This window comes from Bombina bombina, chromosome 1, assembly GCF_027579735.1.
Source record: "Bombina bombina isolate aBomBom1 chromosome 1, aBomBom1.pri, whole genome shotgun sequence".
NCBI classification, from domain to species: Eukaryota; Metazoa; Chordata; class Amphibia; order Anura; family Bombinatoridae; genus Bombina; species Bombina bombina.
The window spans coordinates 1,547,758,363-1,547,784,967 of NC_069499.1; the positions used below are offsets into that span (position 1 = coordinate 1,547,758,363).

Genomic DNA, 26,605 nt, shown 5'->3' on the forward strand with positions numbered 1-26,605 from the left:
ACAGGGTATTGTGGTATTTCCTTATTTGGACGATATCTTGGTACTTGCTCCGTCTTTACATTTAGCAGAGTCTCATACGAATCGACTTGTGTTGTTTCTTCAAGATCATGGTTGGAGGATCAATTTACCAAAAAGTTCTTTGATTCCTCAAACAAGGGTAACCTTTCTGGGTTTCCAGATAGATTCAGTGTCCATGACTTTGTCTTTAACAGACAAGAGACGTCTAAAATTGATTACAGCCTGTCGAAACCTTCAGTCTCAATCATTCCCTTCGGTAGCCTTATGCATGGAAATTCTAGGTCTTATGACTGCTGCATCGGACGCGATCCCCTTTGCTCGTTTTCACATGCGACCTCTTCAGCTCTGTATGCTGAACCAATGGTGCAGGGATTACACGAAGATATATCAATTAATATCTTTAAAACCGATTGTTCGGCACTCTCTAACGTGGTGGACAGATCACCATCGTTTAATTCAGGGGGCTTCTTTTGTTCTTCCGACCTGGACTGTAATTTCAACAGATGCAAGTCTCACAGGTTGGGGAGCTGTGTGGGGATCTCTGACGGCACAAGGAGTTTGGGAATCTCAGGAGGTGAGATTACCGATCAATATCTTGGAACTCCGTGCAGTTTTCAGAGCTCTTCAGTTTTGGCCTCTTCTGAAGAGAGAATCGTTCATTTGTTTTCAGACAGACAATGTCACAACTGTGGCATACATCAATCATCAAGGAGGGACTCACAGTCCTCTGGCTATGAAAGAAGTATCTCGAATTTTGGTTTGGGCGGAATCCAGCTCCTGTCTAATCTCTGCGGTTCATATCCCAGGTGTAGACAATTGGGAAGCGGATTATCTCAGTCGCCAAACGTTGCATCCGGGCGAATGGTCTCTTCACCCAGAGGTATTTCTTCAGATTGTTCAATTGTGGGGGCTTCCAGAGATAGATCTGATGGCCTCTCATCTAAACAAGAAACTTCCCAGGTATCTGTCCAGATCCCGGGATCCTCAGGCGGAGGCAGTGGATGCATTATCACTTCCTTGGAAGTATCATCCTGCCTATATCTTTCCGCCTCTAGTTCTTCTTCCAAGAGTAATCTCCAAGATTCTGAGGGAATGCTCGTTTGTTCTGCTAATAGCTCCGGCATGGCCTCACAGGTTTTGGTATGCGGATCTTGTCCGGATGGCATCTTGCCAGCCATGGACTCTTCCGTTAAGACCAGACCTTCTGTCACAAGGTCCTTTTTTCCATCCGGATCTGAAATCCTTAAATTTAAAGGTATGGAGATTGAACGCTTGATTCTTGGTCATAGAGGTTTCTCTGACTCCGTGATTAATACTATGTTACAGGCTCGTAAATCTGTATCTCGAGAGATATATTATAGAGTCTGGAAGACTTATATTTCTTGGTGTCTTTCTCATCATTTTTCTTGGCATTCTTTTAGAATACCGAGAATTTTACAGTTTCTTCAGGATGGTTTAGATAAGGGTTTGTCCGCAAGTTCTTTGAAAGGACAAATCTCCGCTCTTTCTGTTCTTTTTCACAGAAAGATTGCTATTCTTCCTGATATTCATTGTTTTGTACAAGCTTTGGTTCGTATAAAACCTGTCATTAAGTCAATTTCTCCTCCTTGGAGTTTGAATTTGGTTCTGGGAGCTCTTCAAGCTCCTCCGTTTGAACCTATGCATTCATTGGACATTAAATTACTTTCTTGGAAAGTTTTGTTCCTTTTGGCCATCTCTTCTGCTAGAAGAGTTTCTGAATTATCTGCTCTTTCGTGTGAGTCTCCTTTTCTGATTTTTCATCAGGATAAGGCGGTGTTGCGAACTTCTTTTGAATTTTTACCTAAAGTTGTGAATTCCAACAACATTAGTAGAGAAATTGTGGTTCCTTCATTATGTCCTAATCCTAAGAATTCTAAGGAGAAATCATTGCATTCTTTGGATGTTGTTAGAGCTTTGAAATATTATGTTGAAGCTACGAAATCTTTCCGTAAGACTTCTAGTCTATTTGTTATCTTTTCCGGTTCTAGGAAAGGCCAGAAAGCTTCTGCCATTTCTTTGGCATCTTGGTTGAAATCTTTAATTCATCTTGCCTATGTTGAGTCGGGTAAAATTCCGCCTCAAAGAATTACAGCTCATTCTACTAGGTCAGTATCTACTTCCTGGGCGTTTAGGAATGAAGCTTCGGTTGACCAGATCTGCAAAGCAGCAACTTGGTCCTCTTTGCATACTTTTACTAAATTCTACCATTTTGATGTTTTTTCTTCTTCTGAAGCAGTTTTTGGTAGAAAAGTTCTTCAGGCAGCGGTTTCAGTTTGAATCTTCTGCTTATGTTTTTTGTTAAACTTTATTTTGGGTGTGGATTATTTTCAGCAGGAATTGGCTGTCTTTATTTTATCCCTCCCTCTCTAGTGACTCTTGTGTGGAAAGATCCACATCTTGGGTAGTCATTATCCCATACGTCACTAGCTCATGGACTCTTGTTAATTACATGAAAGAAAACATAATTTATGTAAGAACTTACCTGATAAATTCATTTCTTTCATATTAACAAGAGTCCATGAGGCCCACCCTTTTTTGTGGTGGTTATGATTTTTTTGTATAAAGCACAATTATTCCAATTCCTTATTTTATATGCTTCGCACTTTTTTTCTTATCACCCCACTTCTTGGCTATTCGTTAAACTGATTTGTGGGTGTGGTGAGGGGTGTATTTATGGGCATTTTGGGGTTTGGGAAACTTTGCCCCTCCTGGTGGGAATGTATATCCCATACGTCACTAGCTCATGGACTCTTGTTAATATGAAAGAAATGAATTTATCAGGTAAGTTCTTACATAAATTATGTTTTTTTCACATATAGTTCATTAATCAGTGTTTGCTGGAGGTGCAAGATGGAGACACCGGACGGTCCCTGGGCATGGGGGGTACTCACTGCAGTTATGCTGATACATGGACTCACTCTCGGGTTCCCCTCCAGCATTGGTGTCTTTTACACTGATCTACAAACCTCATTTCAAGCCTCAAACACAGAGGTGTCCTGGTTCCCTTCTATTGTCATGGCTGTTCTACATGCGGGAGGTCAGTATCTTTCTCTTTCTTTCTGATTGGCTAAAACTAAACAAAAAAACAAGGTTCCAGTCTTAACCTCTTCTCTTCTTAAAGGGACACTCAAGTATGCAGTTTTAAGACACTTTCCAATTTACTTTTATTATAAAATTTTGCAGAGTCTTTTTATGTGCACACTTTCTGGGGAACAAGATCCTACTGAGCATGTGCACACGCTCACAGGGTATACGTATACAAGTCTGTGATTGGCTAATGTATGTCACATGATACAGGGGTTCCGAATATGGGAGAAAACATCAGAAAAAAATCTACTGCTTATTTGAAATTCAGAGTAGGTTTTAAATCATTATCTTTTTATTATGCACGTGTTATTTATTCATATCTACTGCATTGAGTGGTCCTTTAACAAGACTTTATCATTGAGCAATGACGTTAAATAAACATTGTCAACCTGCTTATTATTTTTGAGCAATGACGTTCAATAAATATTGTCAACCTGCTTATTATTTTTGAGCAATGACGTTCAATAAATATTGTCAACCTTGTTATTTTTGAATATTTTGCAACTTATAATTAGACAAGTAAAATGAGAACACATGAAATGTCAAACCTATGTGTTTGTGTCTCCAAAATATTTTTCTGCTGACACATGGTGAGAGCAGCATTGACAGCACACAGATCATTTGGCAGGCATTTACCTTTATTGGATAGTGAAAGGCTAGAGATTTGATTGGACAACACATACCATTACATGCTGGTAAATGTAGTTTTCTCCATTTTTTTTCTTCAAGACTACTGAAGCTTATGGGGCCCATTTAGCAAGCTCCAGATGGAGGTTGAGGGCCCGTGTTTCTGGCGAGCCTGCAGGCTCGCCAGAAACACCGGTTATGAAGCAGCGTTCTGCATAACCCTATCCGTCTGCTCTGAGCAGGTGGACAGACATCGCCACAAATCAACCCGATCGAGTACGATCGGGTTGAGTGACAACCCCCTGCTGGTGGCCGATTGGCTGCGAATCTGCAGGGGGCGGCGTTGCAGCAGCAGCAGCTCACAAGAGCTGCTGGTGCACTGCTGAATACGGAGAGCGTATTGCTCTCCGCATCCAGCGAGGTCTGTCGGACCTGATCCGCACTATCGGATCAGGTCCGACAGACCATTGTTAAATAGGCCACTATGTATTGATGATCAATTGTGCAGTTTAGGAATTGCACATAAAGGGGAATAAGAAAGGCTCAAGATGCATGAATCTGTTTAGAAAGATGTGCAACTTCATTTGAAAATGTGCTACCTAAATAAATGGAGATCCAAATTAAACAGAATAAGTAATAAAAAAAGAAAAGAAAATTAAAGGGACATTGAACACAAATTTTTAATTTCGTGATTCAGATAGAGCATGCAATTTTAAGCAACTTTCTAATTTACTCCTATTATCAATTTTCCTTCGTTCTTTTGCTATCTTTATTTGAAAAAGAAGGCATCTAAGCTTTTTTTTTTTTTTTTTTTTTTTTTTTTTGGTTCAGAACTCTGGACAGCACTTTTTTATTGCTGGATGAATTTATCCACCAATCAGCAAGGACAACCCAGGTTGTTCACCAAAAATGGGCCGGCATCTAAACTTACATTCTTGCATTTCAAATACAGATACCAAGAGAATGAAGAAAATGTGATAATAGGAGTAAATTAGAAAGTTGCTTAAAATGTCATGCTCTATCTGAATCACGAAATAAAAAAATTGGGTTCAGTGTTCCTTTAACAAATGTGACATAATAATAAGACATCTGGGAGTGCATCTCTCAGTCTAACACACCCCTCTCTCTTTGGGCAGTGCATCTCTCAGTGTAACACACCTCTCTCTATTTGGGCAGTGCATCTCTCAGTGTAACACACCCCTCTCTCTTTGGGCAGTGCATCGCTCAGTGTAACACACCCCTCTCTCTATGGGCAGTGCATCTCTCAGTGTAGCACACCCCTCTCTCTATGGGCAGTGCATCTCTCAGTGTAACACACCCCTCTCTCTATGGGCAGTGCATCTCTCAGTGTAGCACACCGCTCTCTCTATGGGCAGTGCATCTCTCAGTGTAACACACCCCTCTCTCTATGGGCAGTGCATCTCTCAGTGTAACACACCCCTCTCTCTATGGGCAGTGCATCTCTCAGTGTAGCACACCCCTCTCTCTATGGGCAGTGCATCTCTCAGTGTAACACACCCCTCTCTCTATGGGCAGTGCATCTCTCAGTGTAACACACCCCTCTCTCTATGGGAAGTGCATCTCTCAGTGTAAAACACCCCTCTCTATATGGGCAGTGCATCTCTCAGTGTAACACACCCCTCTCTACATGGGCAGTGCATCTCTCAGTGTAACACACCCCTCTCTATGGGCAGTGCATCTCTCAGTGTAGCACACCCCTCTCTATGGGCAGTGCATCTCTCAGTGTAACACACCCCTCTCTATGGGCAGTGCATCTCTCAGTGTAACACACCCCTCTCTCTATGGGCAGTGTATCTCTCAGTGTAACACACCTCTCTCTATATGGGCAGTGCATCTCTAAGTGTAACACACCCCTCTCTATATGAGCAGTGCATCTCTCAGTGTAACACACCCCTCTCTCTATGGGCAGTGTATCTCTCAGTGTAACACACCTCTCTCTATATGGGCAGTGCATCTCTAAGTGTAACACACCCCTCTCTATATGAGCAGTGCATCTCTCAGTGTAACACACCCCTCTCTCTATGGGCAGTGCATCTCTAAGTGTAACACACCCCTCTCTCTATGGGGCAGTGCATCTCTCAGTGTAACACACCCCTCTCTCTATGGGCAGTGCATCTCTCAGTGTAACATACCCCTCTCTCTATGGGCAGTGCATCTCTCAGTGTAACACACCCCTCTCTCTATTGACAGTGCATCTCTCAGTGTAACACACCCCTCTCTCTATTGGCAGTGCATCTCTCAGTGTAACACACCCCTCTCTCTATGGGCAGTGCATCTCTCAGTGTAACACACACCTCTCTCTATGGGCAGTGCATCTCTCAGTGTAACACACCCCTCTCTCTATGGGCAGTGCATCTCTCAGTGTAACACACCCCTCTCTCTATTGGCAGTGCATCTCTCAGTGTAACACACCCCTCTCTCTATGGGCAGTGCATCTCTCAGTGTAACATACCCCTCTCTCTATGGGCAGTGCATCTCTCAGTGTAAAACACCCCTCTCTATATGGGCAGTGCATCTTTCAGTGTAACACACCCCTCTCTACATGGGCAGTGCATCTCTCAGTGTAACACACCCCTCTCTATGGGCAGTGCATCTCTCAGTGTAACACACCCCTCTCTATGGGCAGTGCATCTCTCAGTGTAACACACCCCTCTCTCTATGGGCAGTGTATCTCTCAGTGTTGTAACACACCTCTCTCTATATGGGCAGTGCATCTCTAAGTGTAACACACCCCTCTCTATATGAGCAGTGCATCTCTCAGTGTAACACACCCCTCTCTCTATGGGCAGTGTATCTCTCAGTGTAACACACCTCTCTCTATATGGGCAGTGCATCTCTAAGTGTAACACACCCCTCTCTATATGAGCAGTGCATCTCTCAGTGTAACATACCCCTCTCTCTATGGGCAGTGCATCTCTAAGTGTAACACACCCCTCTCTCTATGGGCAGTGCATCTCTCAGTGTAACACACCCCTCTCTCTATGGGCAGTGCATCTCTCAGTGTAACATACCCCTCTCTCTATGGGCAGTGCATCTCTCAGTGTAACACACCCCTCTCTCTATTGACAGTGCATCTCTCAGTGTAACACACCCCTCTCTCTATTGGCAGTGCATCTCTCAGTGTAACACACCCCTCTCTCTATGGGCAGTGCATCTCTCACTGTAACACACCCCTCTCTCTATGGGCAGTGCAGAAAAGAAAATTAAAGGGACATTGAACACAAATTTTTAATTTCGTGATTCAGATAGAGCATGCAATTTTAAGCAACTTTCTAATTTACTCCTATTATCAATTTTCCTTCGTTCTTTTGCTATCTTTATTTGAAAAAGAAGGCATCTAAGCTTTTTTTTTTTTTTTTTTTTTTTTTTTTTTTTTTTTTTTTTTTTGGTTCAGCACTCTGGACAGCACTTTTTTATTGCTGGATGAATTTATCCACCAATCAGCAAGGACAACCCAGGTTGTTCACCAAAAATGGGCCGGCATCTAAACTTACATTCTTGCATTTCAAATACAGATACCAAGAGAATGAAGAAAATGTGATAATAGGAGTAAATTAGAAAGTTGCTTAAAATGTCATGCTCTATCTGAATCACGAAATAAAAAAATTGGGTTCAGTGTCCCTTTAACAAATGTGACATAATAATAAGACATCTGGGAGTGCATCTCTCAGTCTAACACACCCCTCTCTCTTTGGGCAGTGCATCTCTCAGTGTAACACACCTCTCTCTATTTGGGCAGTGCATCTCTCAGTGTAACACACCCCTCTCTCTTTGGGCAGTGCATCGCTCAGTGTAACACACCCCTCTCTCTATGGGCAGTGCATCTCTCAGTGTAGCACACCCCTCTCTCTATGGGCAGTGCATCTCTCAGTGTAACACACCCCTCTCTCTATGGGCAGTGCATCTCTCAGTGTAGCACACCGCTCTCTCTATGGGCAGTGCATCTCTCAGTGTAACACACCCCTCTCTCTATGGGCAGTGCATCTCTCAGTGTAACACACCCCTCTCTCTATGGGCAGTGCATCTCTCAGTGTAGCACACCCCTCTCTCTATGGGCAGTGCATCTCTCAGTGTAACACACCCCTCTCTCTATGGGCAGTGCATCTCTCAGTGTAACACACCCCTCTCTCTATGGGCAGTGCATCTCTCAGTGTAAAACACCCCTCTCTATATGGGCAGTGCATCTCTCAGTGTAACACACCCCTCTCTACATGGGCAGTGCATCTCTCAGTGTAACACACCCCTCTCTATGGGCAGTGCATCTCTCAGTGTAGCACAACCACTCTCTATGGGCAGTGCATCTCTCAGTGTAACACACCCCTCTCTATGGGCAGTGCATCTCTCAGTGTAACACACCCCTCTCTCTATGGGAAGTGTATCTCTCAGTGTAACACACCCCTCTCTATGGGCAGTGCATCTCTCAGTGTAACACACCCCTCTCTATGGGCAGTGCATCTCTCAGTGTAACACACCCCTCTCTCTATGGGCAGTGTATCTCTCAGTGTTGTAACACACCTCTCTCTATATGGGCAGTGCATCTCTAAGTGTAACACACCCCTCTCTATATGAGCAGTGCATCTCTCAGTGTAACACACCCCTCTCTCTATGGGCAGTGTATCTCTCAGTGTAACACACCTCTCTCTATATGGGCAGTGCATCTCTAAGTGTAACACACCCCTCTCTATATGAGCAGTGCATCTCTCAGTGTAACATACCCCTCTCTCTATGGGCAGTGCATCTCTAAGTGTAACACACCCCTCTCTCTATGGGCAGTGCATCTCTCAGTGTAACACACCCCTCTCTCTATGGGCAGTGCATCTCTCAGTGTAACATACCCCTCTCTCTATGGGCAGTGCATCTCTCAGTGTAACACACCCCTCCCTCTATTGACAGTGCATCTCTCAGTGTAACACACCCCTCTCTCTATTGGCAGTGCATCTCTCAGTGTAACACACCCCTCTCTCTATGGGCAGTGCATCTCTCACTGTAACACACCCCTCTCTCTATGGGCAGTGCATCTCTCAGTGTAACACACCCCTCTCTCTATGGGCAGTGCATCTCTCAGTGTAACACACACCTCTCTCTATTTGGGCAGTGCATCTCTCAGTGTAACACACCCCTCTCTCTTTGGCCAGTCCATCGCTCAGTGTAACACACCCCTCTCTCTATGGGCAGTGCATCTCTCAGTGTAGCACACCCCTCTCTCTATGGGCAGTGCATCTCTCAGTGTAACACACCCCTCTCTCTATGGGCAGTGCATCTCTCAGTGTAGCACACCGCTCTCTCTATGGGCAGTGCATCTCTCAGTGTAACACACCCCTCTCTCTATGGGCAGTGCATCTCTCAGTGTAACACACCCCTCTCTCTATGGGCAGTGCATCTCTCAGTGTAGCACACCCCTCTCTCTATGGGCAGTGCATCTCTCAGTGTAACACACCCCTCTCTCTATGGGCAGTGCATCTCTCAGTGTAACACACCCCTCTCTCTATGGGCAGTGCATCTCTCAGTGTAAAACACCCCTCTCTATATGGGCAGTGCATCTCTCAGTGTAACACACCCCTCTCTACATGGGCAGTGCATCTCTCAGTGTAACACACCCCTCTCTATGGGCAGTGCATCTCTCAGTGTAGCACACCCCTCTCTATGGGCAGTGCATCTCTCAGTGTAACACACCCCTCTCTATGGGCAGTGCATCTCTCAGTGTAACACACCCCTCTCTCTATGGGCAGTGTATCTCTCAGTGTAACACACCTCTCTCTATATGGGCAGTGCATCTCTAAGTGTAACACACCCCTCTCTATATGAGCAGTGCATCTCTCAGTGTAACACACCCCTCTCTCTATGGGCAGTGTATCTCTCAGTGTAACACACCTCTCTCTATATGGGCAGTGCATCTCTAAGTGTAACACACCCCTCTCTATATGAGCAGTGCATCTCTCAGTGTAACATACCCCTCTCTCTATGGGCAGTGCATCTCTAAGTGTAACACACCCCTCTCTCTATGGGGCAGTGCATCTCTCAGTGTAACACACCCCTCTCTCTATGGGCAGTGCATCTCTCAGTGTAACATACCCCTCTCTCTATGGGCAGTGCATCTCTCAGTGTAACACACCCCTCTCTCTATTGACAGTGCATCTCTCAGTGTAACACACCCCTCTCTCTATTGGCAGTGCATCTCTCAGTGTAACACACCCCTCTCTCTATGGGAAGTGCATCTCTCAGTGTAACACACCCCTCTCTCTATGGGCAGTGCATCTCTCAGTGTAACACACCCCTCTCTCTATGGGCAGTGCATCTCTCAGTGTAACACACCCCTCTCTCTATTGGCAGTGCATCTCTCAGTGTAACACACCCCTCTCTCTATGGGCAGTGCATCTCTCAGTGTAACATACCCCTCTCTCTATGGGCAGTGCATCTCTCAGTGTAAAACACCCCTCTCTATATGGGCAGTGCATCTTTCAGTGTAACACACCCCTCTCTACATGGGCAGTGCATCTCTCAGTGTAACACACCCCTCTCTATGGGCAGTGCATCTCTCAGTGTAACACACCCCTCTCTATGGGCAGTGCATCTCTCAGTGTAACACACCCCTCTCTCTATGGGCAGTGTATCTCTCAGTGTTGAAACACACCTCTCTCTATATGGGCAGTGCATCTCTAAGTGTAACACACCCCTCTCTATATGAGCAGTGCATCTCTCAGTGTAACACACCCCTCTCTCTATGGGCAGTGTATCTCTCAGTGTAACACACCTCTCTCTATATGGGCAGTGCATCTCTAAGTGTAACACACCCCTCTCTATATGAGCAGTGCATCTCTCAGTGTAACATACCCCTCTCTCTATGGGCAGTGCATCTCTCAGTGTAACACACCCCCTCTCTCTATGGGCAGTGCATCTCTCAGTGTAACACACCCCTCTCTCTATGGGCAGTGCATCTCTCAGTGTAACATACCCCCTCTCTCTATGGGCAGTGCATCTCTCAGTGTAACACACCCCTCTCTCTATTGACAGTGCATCTCTCAGTGTAACACACCCCTCTCTCTATTGGCAGTGCATCTCTCAGTGTAACACACACCCTCTCTCTATGGGCAGTGCATCTCTCACTGTAACACACCCCTCTCTCTATGGGCAGTGCATCTCTCAGTGTAACACACCCCTCTCTCTATGGGCAGTGCATCTCTCAGTGTAACACACCCCCTCTCTCTATTGGCAGTGCATCTCTCAGTGTAACACACCCCCTCTCTCTATGGGCAGTGCATCTCTCAGTGTAACATACCCCTCTCTCTATGGGCAGTGCATCTCTCAGTGTAACACACCCCTCTCTCTATGGGCAGTGTATCTCTCAGTGTAACACACCCCTCTCTCTATGGGCAGTGCATCGCTCAGTGTAGCACACCCCTCTCTCTTTGGGCAGTGCATCTCTCAGTGTAACACACCCCTCTCTCTATGGGCAGTGCATCTCTCAGTGTAACACACCCCTCTCTCTATGGACAGTGCATCTCTCAGTGTAACACACCGCTCTCTATATGGGCAGTGCATCGCTCAGTGTAGCACACCCCTCTCTATATGGGCAGTGCATCTCTCAGAGTAACACACCCCTCTCTCTATGGGCAGTGCATCGCTCAGTGTAGCACACCCCTCTCTCTATGGGCAGTGCATCTCTCATTGTAACACACCCCTCTCTCTATGGGCAGTGCATCTCTCAGTGTAACACACCCCTCTCTATATGGGCAGTGCATCTCTCAGTGTAACACACCCCTCTCTCTATGGGCAGTGCATCTCTCATTGTAACACACCCCTCTCTATATGGGCAGTGCATCTCTCAGTGTAACACACCGCTCTCTCTATGGGCAGTGCATCGCTCAGTGTAGCACACCCCTCTCTCTATGGGCAGTGCATCTCTCATTGTAACACACCCCTCTCTCTATGAGCAGTGCATCTCTCAGTGTAACACACCCCTCTCTCTATGGGCAGTGCATCTCTCAGTGTAACACACCCCTCTCTCTATGGGCAGTGCATCTCTCAGTGTAACATACCCCTCTCTCTATGGGCAGTGTATCTCTCAGTGTAACACACCCCTCTCTCTATGAGCAGTGTATCGCTCAGTGTAGCACACCCCTCTCTCTATGGGCAGTGCATCTCTCAGTGTAGCACACCCCTCTCTATATGGGCAGTGCATCTCTCAGTGTAACACACCCCTCTCTCTATGGGCAGTGCATCTCTCAGTGTAACACACCCCTCTCTCTATGGGCAGTGCATCTCTCAGTGTAACACACCACTCTCTATATGGGCAGTGCATCTCTCAGTGTAACACACCCCTCTCTCTATGGGCAGTGCATCTCTCAGTGTAACACACCCCTCTCTATATGGGCAGTGCATCTCTAAGTGTAACACACCCCTCTCTCTATGGGCAGTGCATCTCTCAGTGTAACACATCCCTCTCTATATGGGCAGTGCATCTCTCAGTGTAACACACCCCTCTCTATATGGGCAGTGCATCTCTCAGTGTAACACACCCCTCTCTCTATGGGCAGTGCATCTCTCAGTGTAACACACCCCTCTCTATATGAGCAGTGCATCTCTCAGTGTAACACACCTCTCTCTCTCTATGGGCAGTGCATCTCTCAGTGTAGCACACCCCTCTCTCTATGGGCAGTGCATCTCTCAGTGTAGAACACCCCTCTCTCTATGGGCAGTGCATCTCTCAGTGTAACACACCTCTCTCTCTATGGGCAGTGCATCTCTCAGTGTAACACACCCCTCTCTCTATGGGCAGTGCATCTCTCAGTGTAGAACACCCCTCTCTCTATGGGCAGTGCATCTCTCAGTGTAACACACCCCTCTCTCTAGGGGCAGTGCATCTCTCAGTGTAGCACACCCCTCTCTCTATGGGCAGTGAATCTCTCAGTGTAACACACCCCTCTCTCTATGAGCAGTGCATCTCTCAGTGTAACACACCCCTCTCTATATGGGCAGTGCATCTCTCAGTGTAACACACCCCTCTCTATATGGGCAGTGCATCTCTCAGTGTAACACACCCCTCTCTCTATGAGCAGTGCATCTCTCAGTGTAACACTCCCCTCTCTATATGGGCAGTGCATCTCTCAGTGTAGCACACCCCTCTCTCTATGGACAGTGCATCTCTCAGTGTAACACACCCCTCTCTATATGGGCAGTGCATCTCTCAGTGTAACACACCCCTCTCTCTATGGGCAGTGCATCTCTCAGTGTAACACACCCCTCTCTCTATGAGCAGTGTATCTCTCAGTGTAACACACCCCTCTCTATATGAGCAGTGCATCTCTCAGTGTAACACACCCCTCTCTCTATGGGCAGTGCATCTCTCAGTGTAACACACCCCTCTCTCTATGGGCAGTGCATCTCTCAATGTAACACACCCCTCTTTATATGGGCAGTGCATCTCTCAATGTAACACACCCCTCTCTATATGGGCAGTGCATCTCTCAGTGTAACACACACCTCTCTCTATGGGCAGTGCATCTCTCAGTGTAACACACCCCTCTTTATATGGGCAGTGCATCTCTCAGTGTAACACACCACTCTCTATGGGCAGTGCATCTCTCAGTGTAACACACCCCTCTCTATGGGCAGTGCATCTCTCAGTGTAACACACCCCTCTCTATGGGCAGTGCATCTCTCAGTGTAACACACCCCTCTCTCTATGGGCAGTGTATCTCTCAGTGTAACACACCTCTCTCTATATGGGCAGTGCATCTCTAAGTGTAACACACCCCTCTCCATATGGGCAGTGAATCTCTCAGTGTAACACACCCCTCTCTCTATGGGCAGTGCATCTCTCAGTGTAACATACCCCTCTCTCTATGGGCAGTGCATCTCTAAGTGTAACACACCCCTCTCTTTATGGGCAGTGCAGCTCTCAGTGTAACACACCCCTCTCTCTATGGGCAGTGCATCTCTCAGTGTAACATACCCCTCTCTCTATGGGCAGTGCATCTCTCAGTGTAACACACCCCTCTCTCTATTGGCAGTGCATCTCTCAGTGTAACACACCCCTCTCTCTATGGGCAGTGCATCTCTCAGTGCAACATACCCCTCTCTCTATGGGCATTGCATCTCTCAGTGTAACACACCCCTCTCTCTATGGGCAGTGTATCTCTCAGTGTAACACACCCCTCTCTCTATGGACAGTGCATCGCTCAGTGTAGCACACCCCTCTCTCTATGGGCAGAGCATCTCTCAGTGTAACACACCCCTCTCTCTTTGGGCAGTGCATCTCTCAGTGTAACACACCCCTCTCTCTATGGGCAGTGCATCTCTCAGTGTAACACACCCCTTTCTCTATGGGCAGTGCATCTCTCAGTGTAACACACCGCTCTCTCTATGGGCAGTGCATCGCTCAGTGTAGCACACCCCTCTCTATATGGGCAGTGCATCTCTCAGTGTAACACACCCCTCTCTCTATGGGCAGTGCATCGCTCAGTGTAGCACACCCCTCTCTCTATGGGCAGTGCATCTCTCATTGTAACACACCCCTCTCTCTATGGGCAGTGCATCTCTCAGTGTAACACACCCCTCTCTATATGGGCAGTGCATCTCTCAGTGTAACACACCCCTCTCTCTATGGGCAGTGCATCTCTCATTGTAACACACCCCTCTCTATATGGGCAGTGCATCTCTCAGTGTAACACACCGCTCTCTCTATGGGCAGTGCATCGCTCAGTGTAGCACATCCCTCTCTATATGGGCAGTGCATCTCTCAGTGTAACACACCGCTCTCTCCATGGGCAGTGCATCGCTCAGTGTAGCACACCCCTCTCTCTATGGGCAGTGCATCTCTCATTGTAACACACCCCTCTCTCTATGAGCAGTGCATCTCTCAGTGTAACACACCCCTCTCTCTATGAGCAGTGCATCTCTCAGTGTAACACACCCCTCTCTCTATGGGCAGTGCATCTCTCAGTGTAACACACCCCTCTCTCTATGGGCAGTGCATCTCTCAGTGTAACATACCCCTCTCTCTATGGGCAGTGTATCTCTCAGTGTAACACACCCCTCTCTCTATGAGCAGTGTATCGCTCAGTGTAGCACACCCCTCTCTCTATGGGCAATGCATCTCTCAGTGTAGCACACCCCTCTCTATATGGGCAGTGCATCTCTCAGTGTAACACACCCCTCTCTCTATGGGCAGTGCATCTCTCAGTGTAACACACCCCTCTCTCTATGGGCAGTGCATCTCTCAGTGTAACACACCCCTCTCTATATGGGCAGTGCATCTCTCAGTGTAACACACCCCTCTCTATATGGGCAGTGCATCTCTAAGTGTAACACACCCCTCTCTCTATGGGCAGTGCATCTCTCAGTGTAACACACCCCTCTCTGTATGGGCAGTGCATCTCTAAGTGTAACACACCCCTCTCTCTATGGGCAGTGCATCTCTCAGTGTAACACACCCCTCTCTATATGGGCAGTGCATCTCTCAGTGTAACACACCCCTCTCTATATGGGCAGTGCATCTCTCAGTGTAGCACACCCCTCTCTCTATGGGCAGTGCATCTCTCAGTGTAGAACACCCCTCTCTCTATGGGCAGTGCATCTCTCAGTGTAACACACCTCTCTCTCTATTGGCAGTGCATCTCTCAGTGTAACACACCTCTCTCTCTATGGGCAGTGCATCTCTCAGTGTAACACACCCCTCTCTCTATGGGCAGTGCATCTCTCAGTGTAGAACACCCCTCTCTCTATGGGCAGTGCATCTCTCAGTGTAACACACCCCTCTCTATGGGCAGTGCATCTCTCAGTGTAGCACACCCCTCTCTCTATGGGCAGTGCATCTCTCAGTGTAACACACCCCTCTCTCTATGAGCAGTGCATCTCTCAGTGTAACACACCCCTCTCTATATGGGCAGTGCATCTCTCAGTGTAACACACCCCTCTCTCTATGGGCAGTGCATCTCTCAGTGTAACACACCCCTCTCTCTATGAGCAGTGCATCTCTCAGTGTAACACACCCCTCTCTATATGGGCAGTGCATCTCTCAGTGTAGCACACCCCTCTCTCTATGGGCAGTGCATCTCTCAGTGTAACACACCCCTCTCTCTATGAGCAGTGCATCTCTCAGTGTAACACACCCCTCTCTATATGGGCAGTGCATCTCTCAGTGTAACACACCCCTCTCTCTATGGGCAGTGCATCTCTCAGTGTAACACACCCCTCTCTCTATGAGCAGTGTATCTCTCAGTGTAACACACCCCTCTCTATATGAGCAGTGCATCTCTCAGTGTAACACACCCCTCTCTATATGAGCAGTGCATCTCTCAGTGTAACACACCTCTCTCTCTATGGCAGTGCATCTCTCAGTGTAACACACCCCCTCTCTCTATGGGCAGTGCATCTCTCAGTGTAACACAACCCCTCTCTCTATGGGCAGTGCATCTCTCAGTGTAACACACCCCTCTCTCTATGAGCAGTGCATCTCTCAGTGTAACACACCCCTCTCTATATGAGCAGTGCATCTCTCAGTGTAACACACCCCTCTCTATATGAGCAGTGCATCTCTCAGTGTAACACACCTCTCTCTCTATGGGCAGTGCATCTCTCAGTGTAGCACACCCCTCTCTATATGGGCAGTGCATCTCTCAGTGTAGCACACCCCTCTCTCTATGGGCAGTGCATCTCTCAGTGTAACACACCCCTCTCTCTATGGGCAGTGCATCTCTCAGTGTAACACACCCCTCTCTATATGGGCAGTGCATCTCTCAGTGTAACACACCCCTCTCTATATGGGCAGTGCATCTCTAAGTGTAACACACCCCTCTCTCTATGGGCAGTGCATCTCTCAGTGTAACACACCCCTCTCTATATGGGCAGTGCATCTCTAAGCGTAACACACCCCTCTCTCTATGGGCAGTGCATCTCTCAGTGTAACACACCCCTCTCTATATGGGCAGTGCATCTCTCAGTGTAACACACCCCTCTCTATATGGGCAGTGCATCTCTCAGTGTAACACACCCCTCTCTCTATGGGCAGTGCATCTCTCAGTGTAACACACCCCTCTCTATATGAGCAGTGTATCTCTCAGTGTAACACACCTCTCTCTCTATGGGCAATGCATCTCTCAGTGTAGCACACCCCTCTCTCTATGGGCAGTGCATCTCTCAGTGTAGAACACCCCTCTCTCTATGGGCAGTGCATCTCTCAGTGTAACACACCTCTCTCTCTATTGGCAGTGCATCTCTCAGTGTAACACACCTCTCTCTCTATGGGCAGTGCATCTCTCAGTGTAACACACCCCTCTCTCTATGGGCAGTGCATCTCTCAGTGTAGAACACCCCTCTCTCTATGGGCAGTGCATCTCTCAGTGTAACACACCCCTCTCTCTATGGGCAGTGCATCTCTCAGTGTAGCACACCCCTCTCTCTATGGGCAGTGCATCTCTCAGTGTAACACACCCCTCTCTCTATGAGCAGTGCATCTCTCAGTGTAACACACCCCTCTCTATATGGGCAGTGCATCTCTCAGTGTAACACACCCCTCTCTCTATGGGCAGTGCATCTCTCAGTGTAACACACCCCTCTCTCTATGAGCAGTGCATCTCTCAGTGTAACACACCCCTCTCTATATGGGCAGTGCATCTCTCAGTGTAGCACACCCCCTCTCTCTATGGGCAGTGCATCTCTCAGTGTAACACACCCCTCTCTCTATGAGGCAGTGCATCTCTCAGTGTAACACACCCCCTCTCTATATGGGCAGTGCATCTCTCAGTGTAGCACACCCCTCTCTCTATGGGCAGTGCATCTCTCAGTGTAACACACCCCTCTCTCTATGAGCAGTGTATCTCTCAGTGTAACACACCCCTCTCTATATGAGCAGTGCATCTCTCAGTGTAACACACCCCCTCTCTATATGAGCAGTGCATCTCTCAGTGTAACACACCTCTCTCGCTATGGGCAGTGCATCTCTCAGTGTAACACACCCTCTCTCTATGGGCAGTGCATCTCTCAGTGTAACACACCCCCTCTCTATATGAGCAGTGCATCTCTCAGTGTAACACACCCCCTCTCTCTATGAGCAGTGCATCTCTCAGTGTAACACACCCCTCTCTATATGAGCAGTGCATCTCTCAGTGTAACACACCCCTCTCTATATGAGCAGTGCATCTCTCAGTGTAACACACCCTCTCTCTCTATGGGCAGTGCATCTCTCAGTGTAGCACACCCCTCTCTATATGGGCAGTGCATCTCTCAGTGTAGCACACCCCTCTCTCTATGGGCAGTGCATCGCTCAGTGTAACACACCCCTCTCTATATGGGCAGTGCATCTCTCAGTGTAACACACCCCTCTCTCTATATGGGCAGTGCATCTCTCAGTGTAACACACCCCTCTCTCTATGGGCAGTGCATCTCTCAGTGTAACACACCCCTCTCTCTATGGGCAGTGCATCTCTCAGTGTAACACACCCCTCTCTCTATGGGCAGTGCATCTCTCAGTGTAGCACACCCCTCTCTCTGTGTAGCACACGCCCTCTCTCTATGGGCAGTGCATCTCTCAGTGTAACACACCCCTCTCTCTATGGGCAGTGCATCTCTCAGTGTATCACACCCCTCTCTCTAGGGGGCAGTGTATCTCTCAGTGTAACACACCCCTCTCTCTATGGGCAGTGCATCTCTCAGTGTAACACACCCTCTCTCTATGGGCAGTGCATCTCTCAGTGTAACACACACCTCTCTCTATTTGGGCAGTGCATCTCTCAGTGTAACACAACCCCTCTCTCTTGGGCAGTCCATCGCTCAGTGTAACACACCCCTCTCTCTATGGGCAGTGCATCTCTCATGTAGCACACCCCTCTCTCTATGGGGCAGTGCATCTCTCAGTGTAACACACCCCTCTCTCTATGGGCAGTGCATCTCTCAGTGTAGCACACCGCTCTCTCTATGGGCAGTGCATCTCTCAGTGTAACACACCCCTCTCTCTTATGGGCAGTGCATCTCTCAGTGTAACACACCCCTCTCTCTATGGGCAGTGCATCTCTCAGTGTAAGCACACCCCTCTCTCTATGGGCAGTGCATCTCTCAGTGTAACACACCCCTCTCTCTATGGGCAGTGCATCTCTCAGTGTAACACACCCCTCTCTCTATGGGCAGTGCATCTCTCAGTGTAAAACACCCCTCTCTATATGGGCAGTGCATCTCTCAGTGTAACACACCCCTCTCTACATGGGCAGTGCATCTCTCAGTGTAACACACCCCTCTCTATGGGCAGTGCATCTCTCAGTGTAGCACACCCCTCTCTATGGGCAGTGCATCTCTCAGTGTAACACACCCCCTCTCTATGGGCAGTGCATCTCTCAGTGTAACACACCCCTCTCTCTATGGGCAGTGTATCTCTCAGTGTAACACACCTCTCTCTATATGGGCAGTGCATCTCTAAGTGTAACACACCACCCTCTCTATATGAGCAGTGCATCTCTCAGTGTAACACACCCCTCTCTCTATGGGCAGTGTATCTCTCAGTGTAACACACCTCTCTCTATATGGGCAGTGCATCTCTCAGTGTAACACACCCCTCTCTATATGAGCAGTGCATCTCTCAGTGTAACATACCCCCTCTCTCTATGGGCAGTGCATCTCTAAGTGTAACACACCCCCTCTCTCTATGGGGCAGTGCATCTCTCAGTGTAACACACCCCCTCTCTCTATGGGCAGTGCATCTCTCAGTGTAACATACCCCTCTCTCTATGGGCAGTGCATCTCTCAGTGTAACACACCCCTCTCTCTATTGACAGTGCATCTCTCAGTGTAACACACCCCTCTCTCTATTGGCAGTGCATCTCTCAGTGTAACACACCCCTCTCTCTATGGGAAGTGCATCTCTCAGTGTAACACACCCCTCTCTCTATGGGCAGTGCATCTCTCAGTGTAACACACCCCTCTCTCTATGGGCAGTGCATCTCTCAGTGTAACACACCCCTCTCTCTATTGGCAGTGCATCTCTCAGTGTAACACACCCCTCTCTCTATGGGCAGTGCATCTCTCAGTGTAACATACCCCTCTCTCTATGGGCAGTGCATCTCTCAGTGTAAAACACCCCTCTCTATATGGGCAGTGCATCTCTCAGTGTAACACACCCCTCTCTACATGGGCAGTGCATCTCTCAGTGTAACACACCCCTCTCTATGGGCAGTGCATCTCTCAGTGTAACACACCCCTCTCTATGGGCAGTGCATCTCTCAGTGTAACACACCCCTCTCTCTATGGGCAGTGTATCTCTCAGTTGTAACACACCTCTCTCTATATGGGCAGTGCATCTCTAAGTGTAACACACCCCTCTCTATATGAGCAGTGCATCTCTCAGTGTAACACACCCCTCTCTCTATGGGCAGTGTATCTCTCAGTGTAACACACCTCTCTCTATATGGGCAGTGCATCTCTAAGTGTAACACACCCCTCTCTATATGAGCAGTGCATCTCTCAGTGTAACATACCCCTCTCTCTATGGGCAGTGCATCTCTAAGTGTAACACACCCCTCTCTCTATGGGCAGTGCATCTCTCAGTGTAGCACACCCCTCTCTCTATGGGCAGTGCATCTCTCAGTGTAACACACCCCAACTATCTATGGGCAGTGCATCTCTCAGTGTAACACACCCCTCTCTATATGGGCAGTGCATCTCTCAGTGTAACACACCCCTCTCTATATGGGCAGTGCATCTCTAAGTGTAACACACCCCTCTCTCTATGGGCAGTGCATCTCTCAGTGTAACACACCCCTCTCTATATGGGCAGTGCATCTCTAAGCGTAACACACCCCTCTCTCTATGGGCAGTGCATCTCTCAGTGTAACACACCCCTCTCTATATGGGCAGTGCATCTCTCAGTGTAACACACCCCCCCCTTTATGGGCAGTGCATCTCTCAGTGTAACACACCCCTCTCTCTATGGGCAGTGCATCTCTCAGTGTAACACACCCCTCTCTATATGAGCAGTGTATCTCTCAGTGTAACACACCTCTCTCTCTATGGGCAATGCATCTCTCAGTGTAGCACACCCCTCTCTCTATGGGCAGTGCATCTCTCAGTGTAGAACACCCCTCTCTCTATGGGCAGTGCATCTCTCAGTGTAACACACCTCTCTCTCTATTGGCAGTGCATCTCTCAGTGTAACACACCTCTCTCTCTATGGGCAGTGCATCTCTCAGTGTAACACACCCCTCTCTCTATGGGCAGTGCATCTCTCAGTGTAGAACACCCCTCTCTCTATGGGCAGTGCATCTCTCAGTGTAACACACCCCTCTCTCTATGGGCAGTGCATCTCTCAGTGTAGCACACCCCTCTCTCTATGGGCAGTGCATCTCTCAGTGTAACACACCCCTCTCTCTATGAGCAGTGCATCTCTCAGTGTAACACACCCCTCTCTATATGGGCAGTGCATCTCTCAGTGTAACACACCCCTCTCTCTATGGGCAGTGCATCTCTCAGTGTAACACACCCCTCTCTCTATGAGCAGTGCATCTCTCAGTGTAACACACCCCTCTCTATATGGGCAGTGCATCTCTCAGTGTAGCACACCCCTCTCTCTATGGGCAGTGCATCTCTCAGTGTAACACACCCCTCTCTCTATGAGCAGTGCATCTCTCAGTGTAACACACCCCTCTCTATATGGGCAGTGCATCTCTCAGTGTAGCACACCCCTCTCTCTATGGGCAGTGCATCTCTCAGTGTAACACACCCCTCTCTCTATGAGCAGTGTATCTCTCAGTGTAACACACCCCTCTCTATATGAGCAGTGCATCTCTCAGTGTAACACACCCCTCTCTATATGAGCAGTGCATCTCTCAGTGTAACACACCTCTCTCTCTATGGGCAGTGCATCTCTCAGTGTAACACACCCCTCTCTCTATGGGCAGTGCATCTCTCAGTGTAACACACCCCTCTCTATATGAGCAGTGCATCTCTCAGTGTAACACACCCCTCTCTCTATGAGCAGTGCATCTCTCAGTGTAACACACCCCTCTCTATATGAGCAGTGCATCTCTCAGTGTAACACACCCCTCTCTATATGAGCAGTGCATCTCTCAGTGTAACACACCTCTCTCTCTATGGGCAGTGCATCTCTCAGTGTAGCACACCCCTCTCTATATGGGCAGTGCATCTCTCAGTGTAGCACACCCCTCTCTCTATGGGCAGTGCATCGCTCAGTGTAACACACCCCTCTCTATATGGGGCAGTGCATCTCTCAGTGTAACACACCCCTCTCTCTATATGGGCAGTGCATCTCTCAGTGTAACACACCCCTCTCTCTATGGGCAGTGCATCTCTCAGTGTAACACACCCCTCTCTCTATGGGCAGTGCATCTCTCAGTGTAACACACCCCTCTCTCTATGGGCAGTGCATCTCTCAGTGTAGCACACCCCTCTCTCTGTGTAGCACACCCCTCTCTCTATGGGCAGTGCATCTCTCAGTGTAACACACCCCTCTCTCTATGGGCAGTGCATCTCTCAGTGTAACACACCCCTCTCTCTATGGGCAGTGTATCTCTCAGTGTAACACACCCCTCTCTCTATGGGCTGTGCATCTCTCAGTGTAACACACCTCTCTCTCTATGGGCAGTGCATCTCTCAGTGTAACACTCCCCTCTCTATATGGGCAGTGCATCTCTCAGTGTAGCACACCCCTCTCTCTATGGGCAGTGCATCGCTCAGTGTAACACACCCCTCTCTATATGGGCAGTGCATCTCTCAGTGTAACACACCCCTCTCTCTATATGGGCAGTGCATCTCTCAGTGTAACACACCCCTCTCTCTATGGGCAGTGCATCTCTCAGTGTAACACACCCCTCTCTCTATGGGCAGTGCATCTCTCAGTGTAACACACCCCTCTCTCTATGGGCAATGCATCTCTCAGTGTAACACACCTCTCTCTCTATGGGCAGTGCATCTCTCAGTGTAACACACCCCTCTCTCTATGGGCAGTGCATCTCTCAGTGTAACACACCCCTCTCTCTATGGGCAGTGCATCTCTCAGTGTAACACACCCCTCTCTCTATGGGCAGTGCATCTCTCAGTGTAACACACCCCTCTCTCTATGGGCAGAGCATCTCTCTCTCTTTTCCTCTCGTATATATTTTGCATCTCATGTTCTCCCAGGCAAGTACAGCTACTGTATATATTTTCTCCCTTGCAGGTCCCCTGTGCAGTATCATGGTGGAGAAGTTTGGATGCCGAGTGACGGTGATGATGGGAGGTCTCCTATGTGGGATGGGGATGGTTGCCAGTTCTTTCTCTAAGTCCATTATCCATCTGTATCTGAGCGCAGGACTCCTTGCAGGTTTGTGACTTATCTCAAATTATTAATTAATTACACAGTGATTATAGTACACCTGTGCTACCCAGTGAATCAAACAGATGAGTTGGTCAGACAAGCATAGAGGTGAGCGGATTAGACCAAAGAGTTGACAGGTTTATGTTAATGGAGATCAATAAGCTAATCACAAGGAATGGCACGTAGACTGAGGAGCAGATCCAGTGGTATACTTAGTTTTTTTGCTGCCATAGGCACTGATAAATCTTCCCCTGCTCCTAACAATTGTTAGCTCACATGTGACTCATAGAATTTTCACAGACAGACACTTTATGAAATGGTTATATATCCTTAACCAGGGTTCTCAAAATGTTTTCCCCCTATTGCTGTTGCCATAGGAACATGCCCATGTGCTGGATTTTATGAACCTCTTAGCAATGGTTGTGGCTGAAACACCCGAACTCAATAATTATCAGGGGTATCCAAATACATTTGGTGATAGGGTGTAAGTAGATCAGACATTGATGAGTTAGCCTAATACAGCATATCAGCTAAACAGTTAAAGGATTTGAATAGTCTTAAAAAGTCCATTATTTTAAATACATATCGTTCATAAATGTTAAAACAAATCAATGTAAACTTACTATTTGAAGAAACCGAAGCTTCTAAAATGGTTTAAAATGTTATTTATTTTACCGCTGTGATGTTTCAATTGCCAGCCCAACCGAATGGGCTTTCCGACTCTTTTTTTTCTTGCCCATCTATTTGTAATATTTTAGCATAGAATTAACACCCCCCCCAACGCATATGCATTTCTATAATACAAATCACACATGGGCACTGCAATACATGAAGATTTTTTGCCAGTTCTTCAGATATCTTAGCCGCATGCGCGTAGTGAATCTTCTCTGCTCTAAACTCGCAATGATATATGGCAGCAGTGACGTTGTGAGGAAACCCTGGAACAGTAAGCGCATGCGTTAAATTAACATTTAGTGGAGCGGATGTGTGGCCTGAAAAGAAATACTGTGAACTGCAGAGAATTGTAGAACGCAGGTTGCCCACCATGATTGGCTAATGCAAATTAGCCTCACGGTGGGTTTAGAAATACACCCACTTTACAGCCGGAATATCAAGCGAACAGAAATAGAAGCTCAGTGGAAGGTATTTGGACATAATTTAGTTATAAGCAAGGGAACCTGTGGAAGACAGATAGAAGAGGCGCCTCATGGGACAAGTATCGTCTTGTACAACATAGGAGAGCAGTGACAGCAGACCCCCCACACACAGAGTGTTACTCACAAGAGCGGCGGTACACCAAGTACCCAGACAAGCAGGACGGAACCAAAAGTCGCCCGTCAGACAAGCGCAAGCTCGACACGCTACAGCAGACGTCACTCGGCAGACAGCGTCAAAGTCGACCCAGCAGGGGAGCCAATCAGGTGGATGGAAACTCGGCACAGCAAACCTCCACAGAGGAATCAGGAACAGGACCAAAATTGCACTAACGGCAACAATATTAAAATACAAACAGGTGTGATATACTCAAAAAGACATTTATTGAGTATAAACAGATAAAAACATGCGTCCAGCAACGCGTTTCTCAACAAATAGTCGTTTCATCAGGCTGATACTAATACATGAAAATACCTGCTCTATTTATAACACACCTGTGCCAATCACAAGAGTTCCAGCTACTGACACACCTCTAAGTAAAAATAACTTAGTGATAGAGTGTTAATCACTAGGGAGGTGTCTAAGGAGCCGGAACTGAGGATGGACTTAAAAAACAAATAACATACTTAAAAAATGAATATACATTTGAAACATTCAGATTCAACATTAATTGTTCAAATATGCAAAATACATTAGCATTCATATCAAACATAAAATATAATAAAAAATAAAATTAAAAATTCCTATAACTACCTAAAACCTAAAAGATTATAACATCGAATAGCACAAGATCGTAACTTAATATATAGATCGATGTATATATGTCAGTACATGGTATTATTCGAGTAAGAATCAGACAAGTATTATATAACCAGAAAGGTACTAATGAAAGTCCAATATTAAGTGCCAGAGAGGCTAAATAGTAAATGCTATTACTTCAGGGGGGGGGGGGGGAGGGGGAGTGGAAGGACAGGCGGGGGCGATCATAAATGGAAAGTGTACTAGACTAGGGAATCCAGCAGGAGTCAAAGAGCATATGAGGGCAATGTGCAAGTCCATAAGATTGTGGTGTCCTATAAACATCTACCATGAATGTGGCTAAAATCCTCAATGGTACTTGGGCGGACATAAGGTGCAGTCACTAACTAAACTCGGTAATAGGATGGAGATGGAGTGCGGTGGCTGTGGACAGCTCTATTAATAAGCCCTAGTTAATGGAAAGCTGCTAGGTCAATACACAGATTTAGCCCATCTGGATGCATGCATTTCAGAACGTGAATCCAATACGTTTCTCTTTGTCTTAATCTAAAGTACCTATTGTAAATATAGGATTTAGGTATATGTTCTATGGGGGTCACAGAGAAACAATTAGTGTCACCATTATGCATGATGTTACAGTGTCTAGAGACACTATGGTGCTTGTAATTCCTCCTCATATTACGTTGATGTTCAGACCACCTAGTGCTGAAACGCCTGCAGGTGCGGCCCACATATTGAATGCCACACAAGCAGGTGAGAAGATATACAACATATGTTGATGCACAGGAAATGTGTCCAATAATAGAATAAGATCTATTAGTGATAGTGGATCGAAAGGTTTTTTGTTTAGTGTCAATCGAATGACACATCTTACATCTGCTCGCTCTACATCTAAAAGCGCCAATAATTGGTAAAGTAGGTTTAGATGTTGTACGAGCTGGTTGTCTCTTGTGTTTCACTACCTTGCTGGGAGCTAGCAAGGTTTTTAAAGTGGGAGCTCTCCTGTAGACCACTCTTGGTTTGGCACTAGGTGGTCTGAACATCAACGTAATATGAGGAGGAATTACAAGCACCATAGTGTCTCTAGACACTGTAACATCATGCATAATGGTGACACTAATTGTTTCTCTGTGACCCCCATAGAACATATACCTAAATCCTATATTTACAATAGGTACTTTAGATTAAGACAAAGAGAAACGTATTGGATTCACGTTCTGAAATGCATGCATCCAGATGGGCTAAATCTGTGTATTGACCTAGCAGCTTTCCATTAACTAGGGCTTATTAATAGAGCTGTCCACAGCCACCGCACTCCATCTCCATCCTATTACCGAGTTTAGTTAGTGACTGCACCTTATGTCCGCCCAAGTACCATTGAGGATTTTAGCCACATTCATGGTAGATGTTTATAGGACACCACAATCTTATGGACTTGCACATTGCCCTCATATGCTCTTTGACTCCTGCTGGATTCCCTAGTCTAGTACACTTTCCATTTATGATCGCCCCCGCCTGTCCTTCCACTCCCCCTCCTTCCCTCTTCCCCCCACCCCCCCCCCCCCCCCCCCCCGAAGTAATAGCATTTACTATTTAGCCTCTCTGGCACTTAATATTGGA

At 47.2% G+C, this 26,605-nt stretch overlaps 1 protein-coding gene across 2 annotated transcripts in view; it reads left to right on the plus strand.

The window, feature by feature from the left end:
- The window catches only part of SLC16A5 (solute carrier family 16 member 5), a 168,705-nt gene that overhangs the window by 81,460 nt on the left and 60,640 nt on the right, over positions 1 to 26,605 (plus strand). For both annotated transcript variants that reach the window (XM_053708886.1, XM_053708887.1), the window contains exons 2-3: positions 2,859 to 3,076; positions 22,934 to 23,077. In XM_053708886.1, the coding sequence (XP_053564861.1) occupies positions 2,890 to 3,076; positions 22,934 to 23,077 (331 nt within the window). In that variant the 5' untranslated portion in view covers positions 2,859 to 2,889. The remainder of the gene's footprint in view (positions 1 to 2,858; positions 3,077 to 22,933; positions 23,078 to 26,605) is intronic.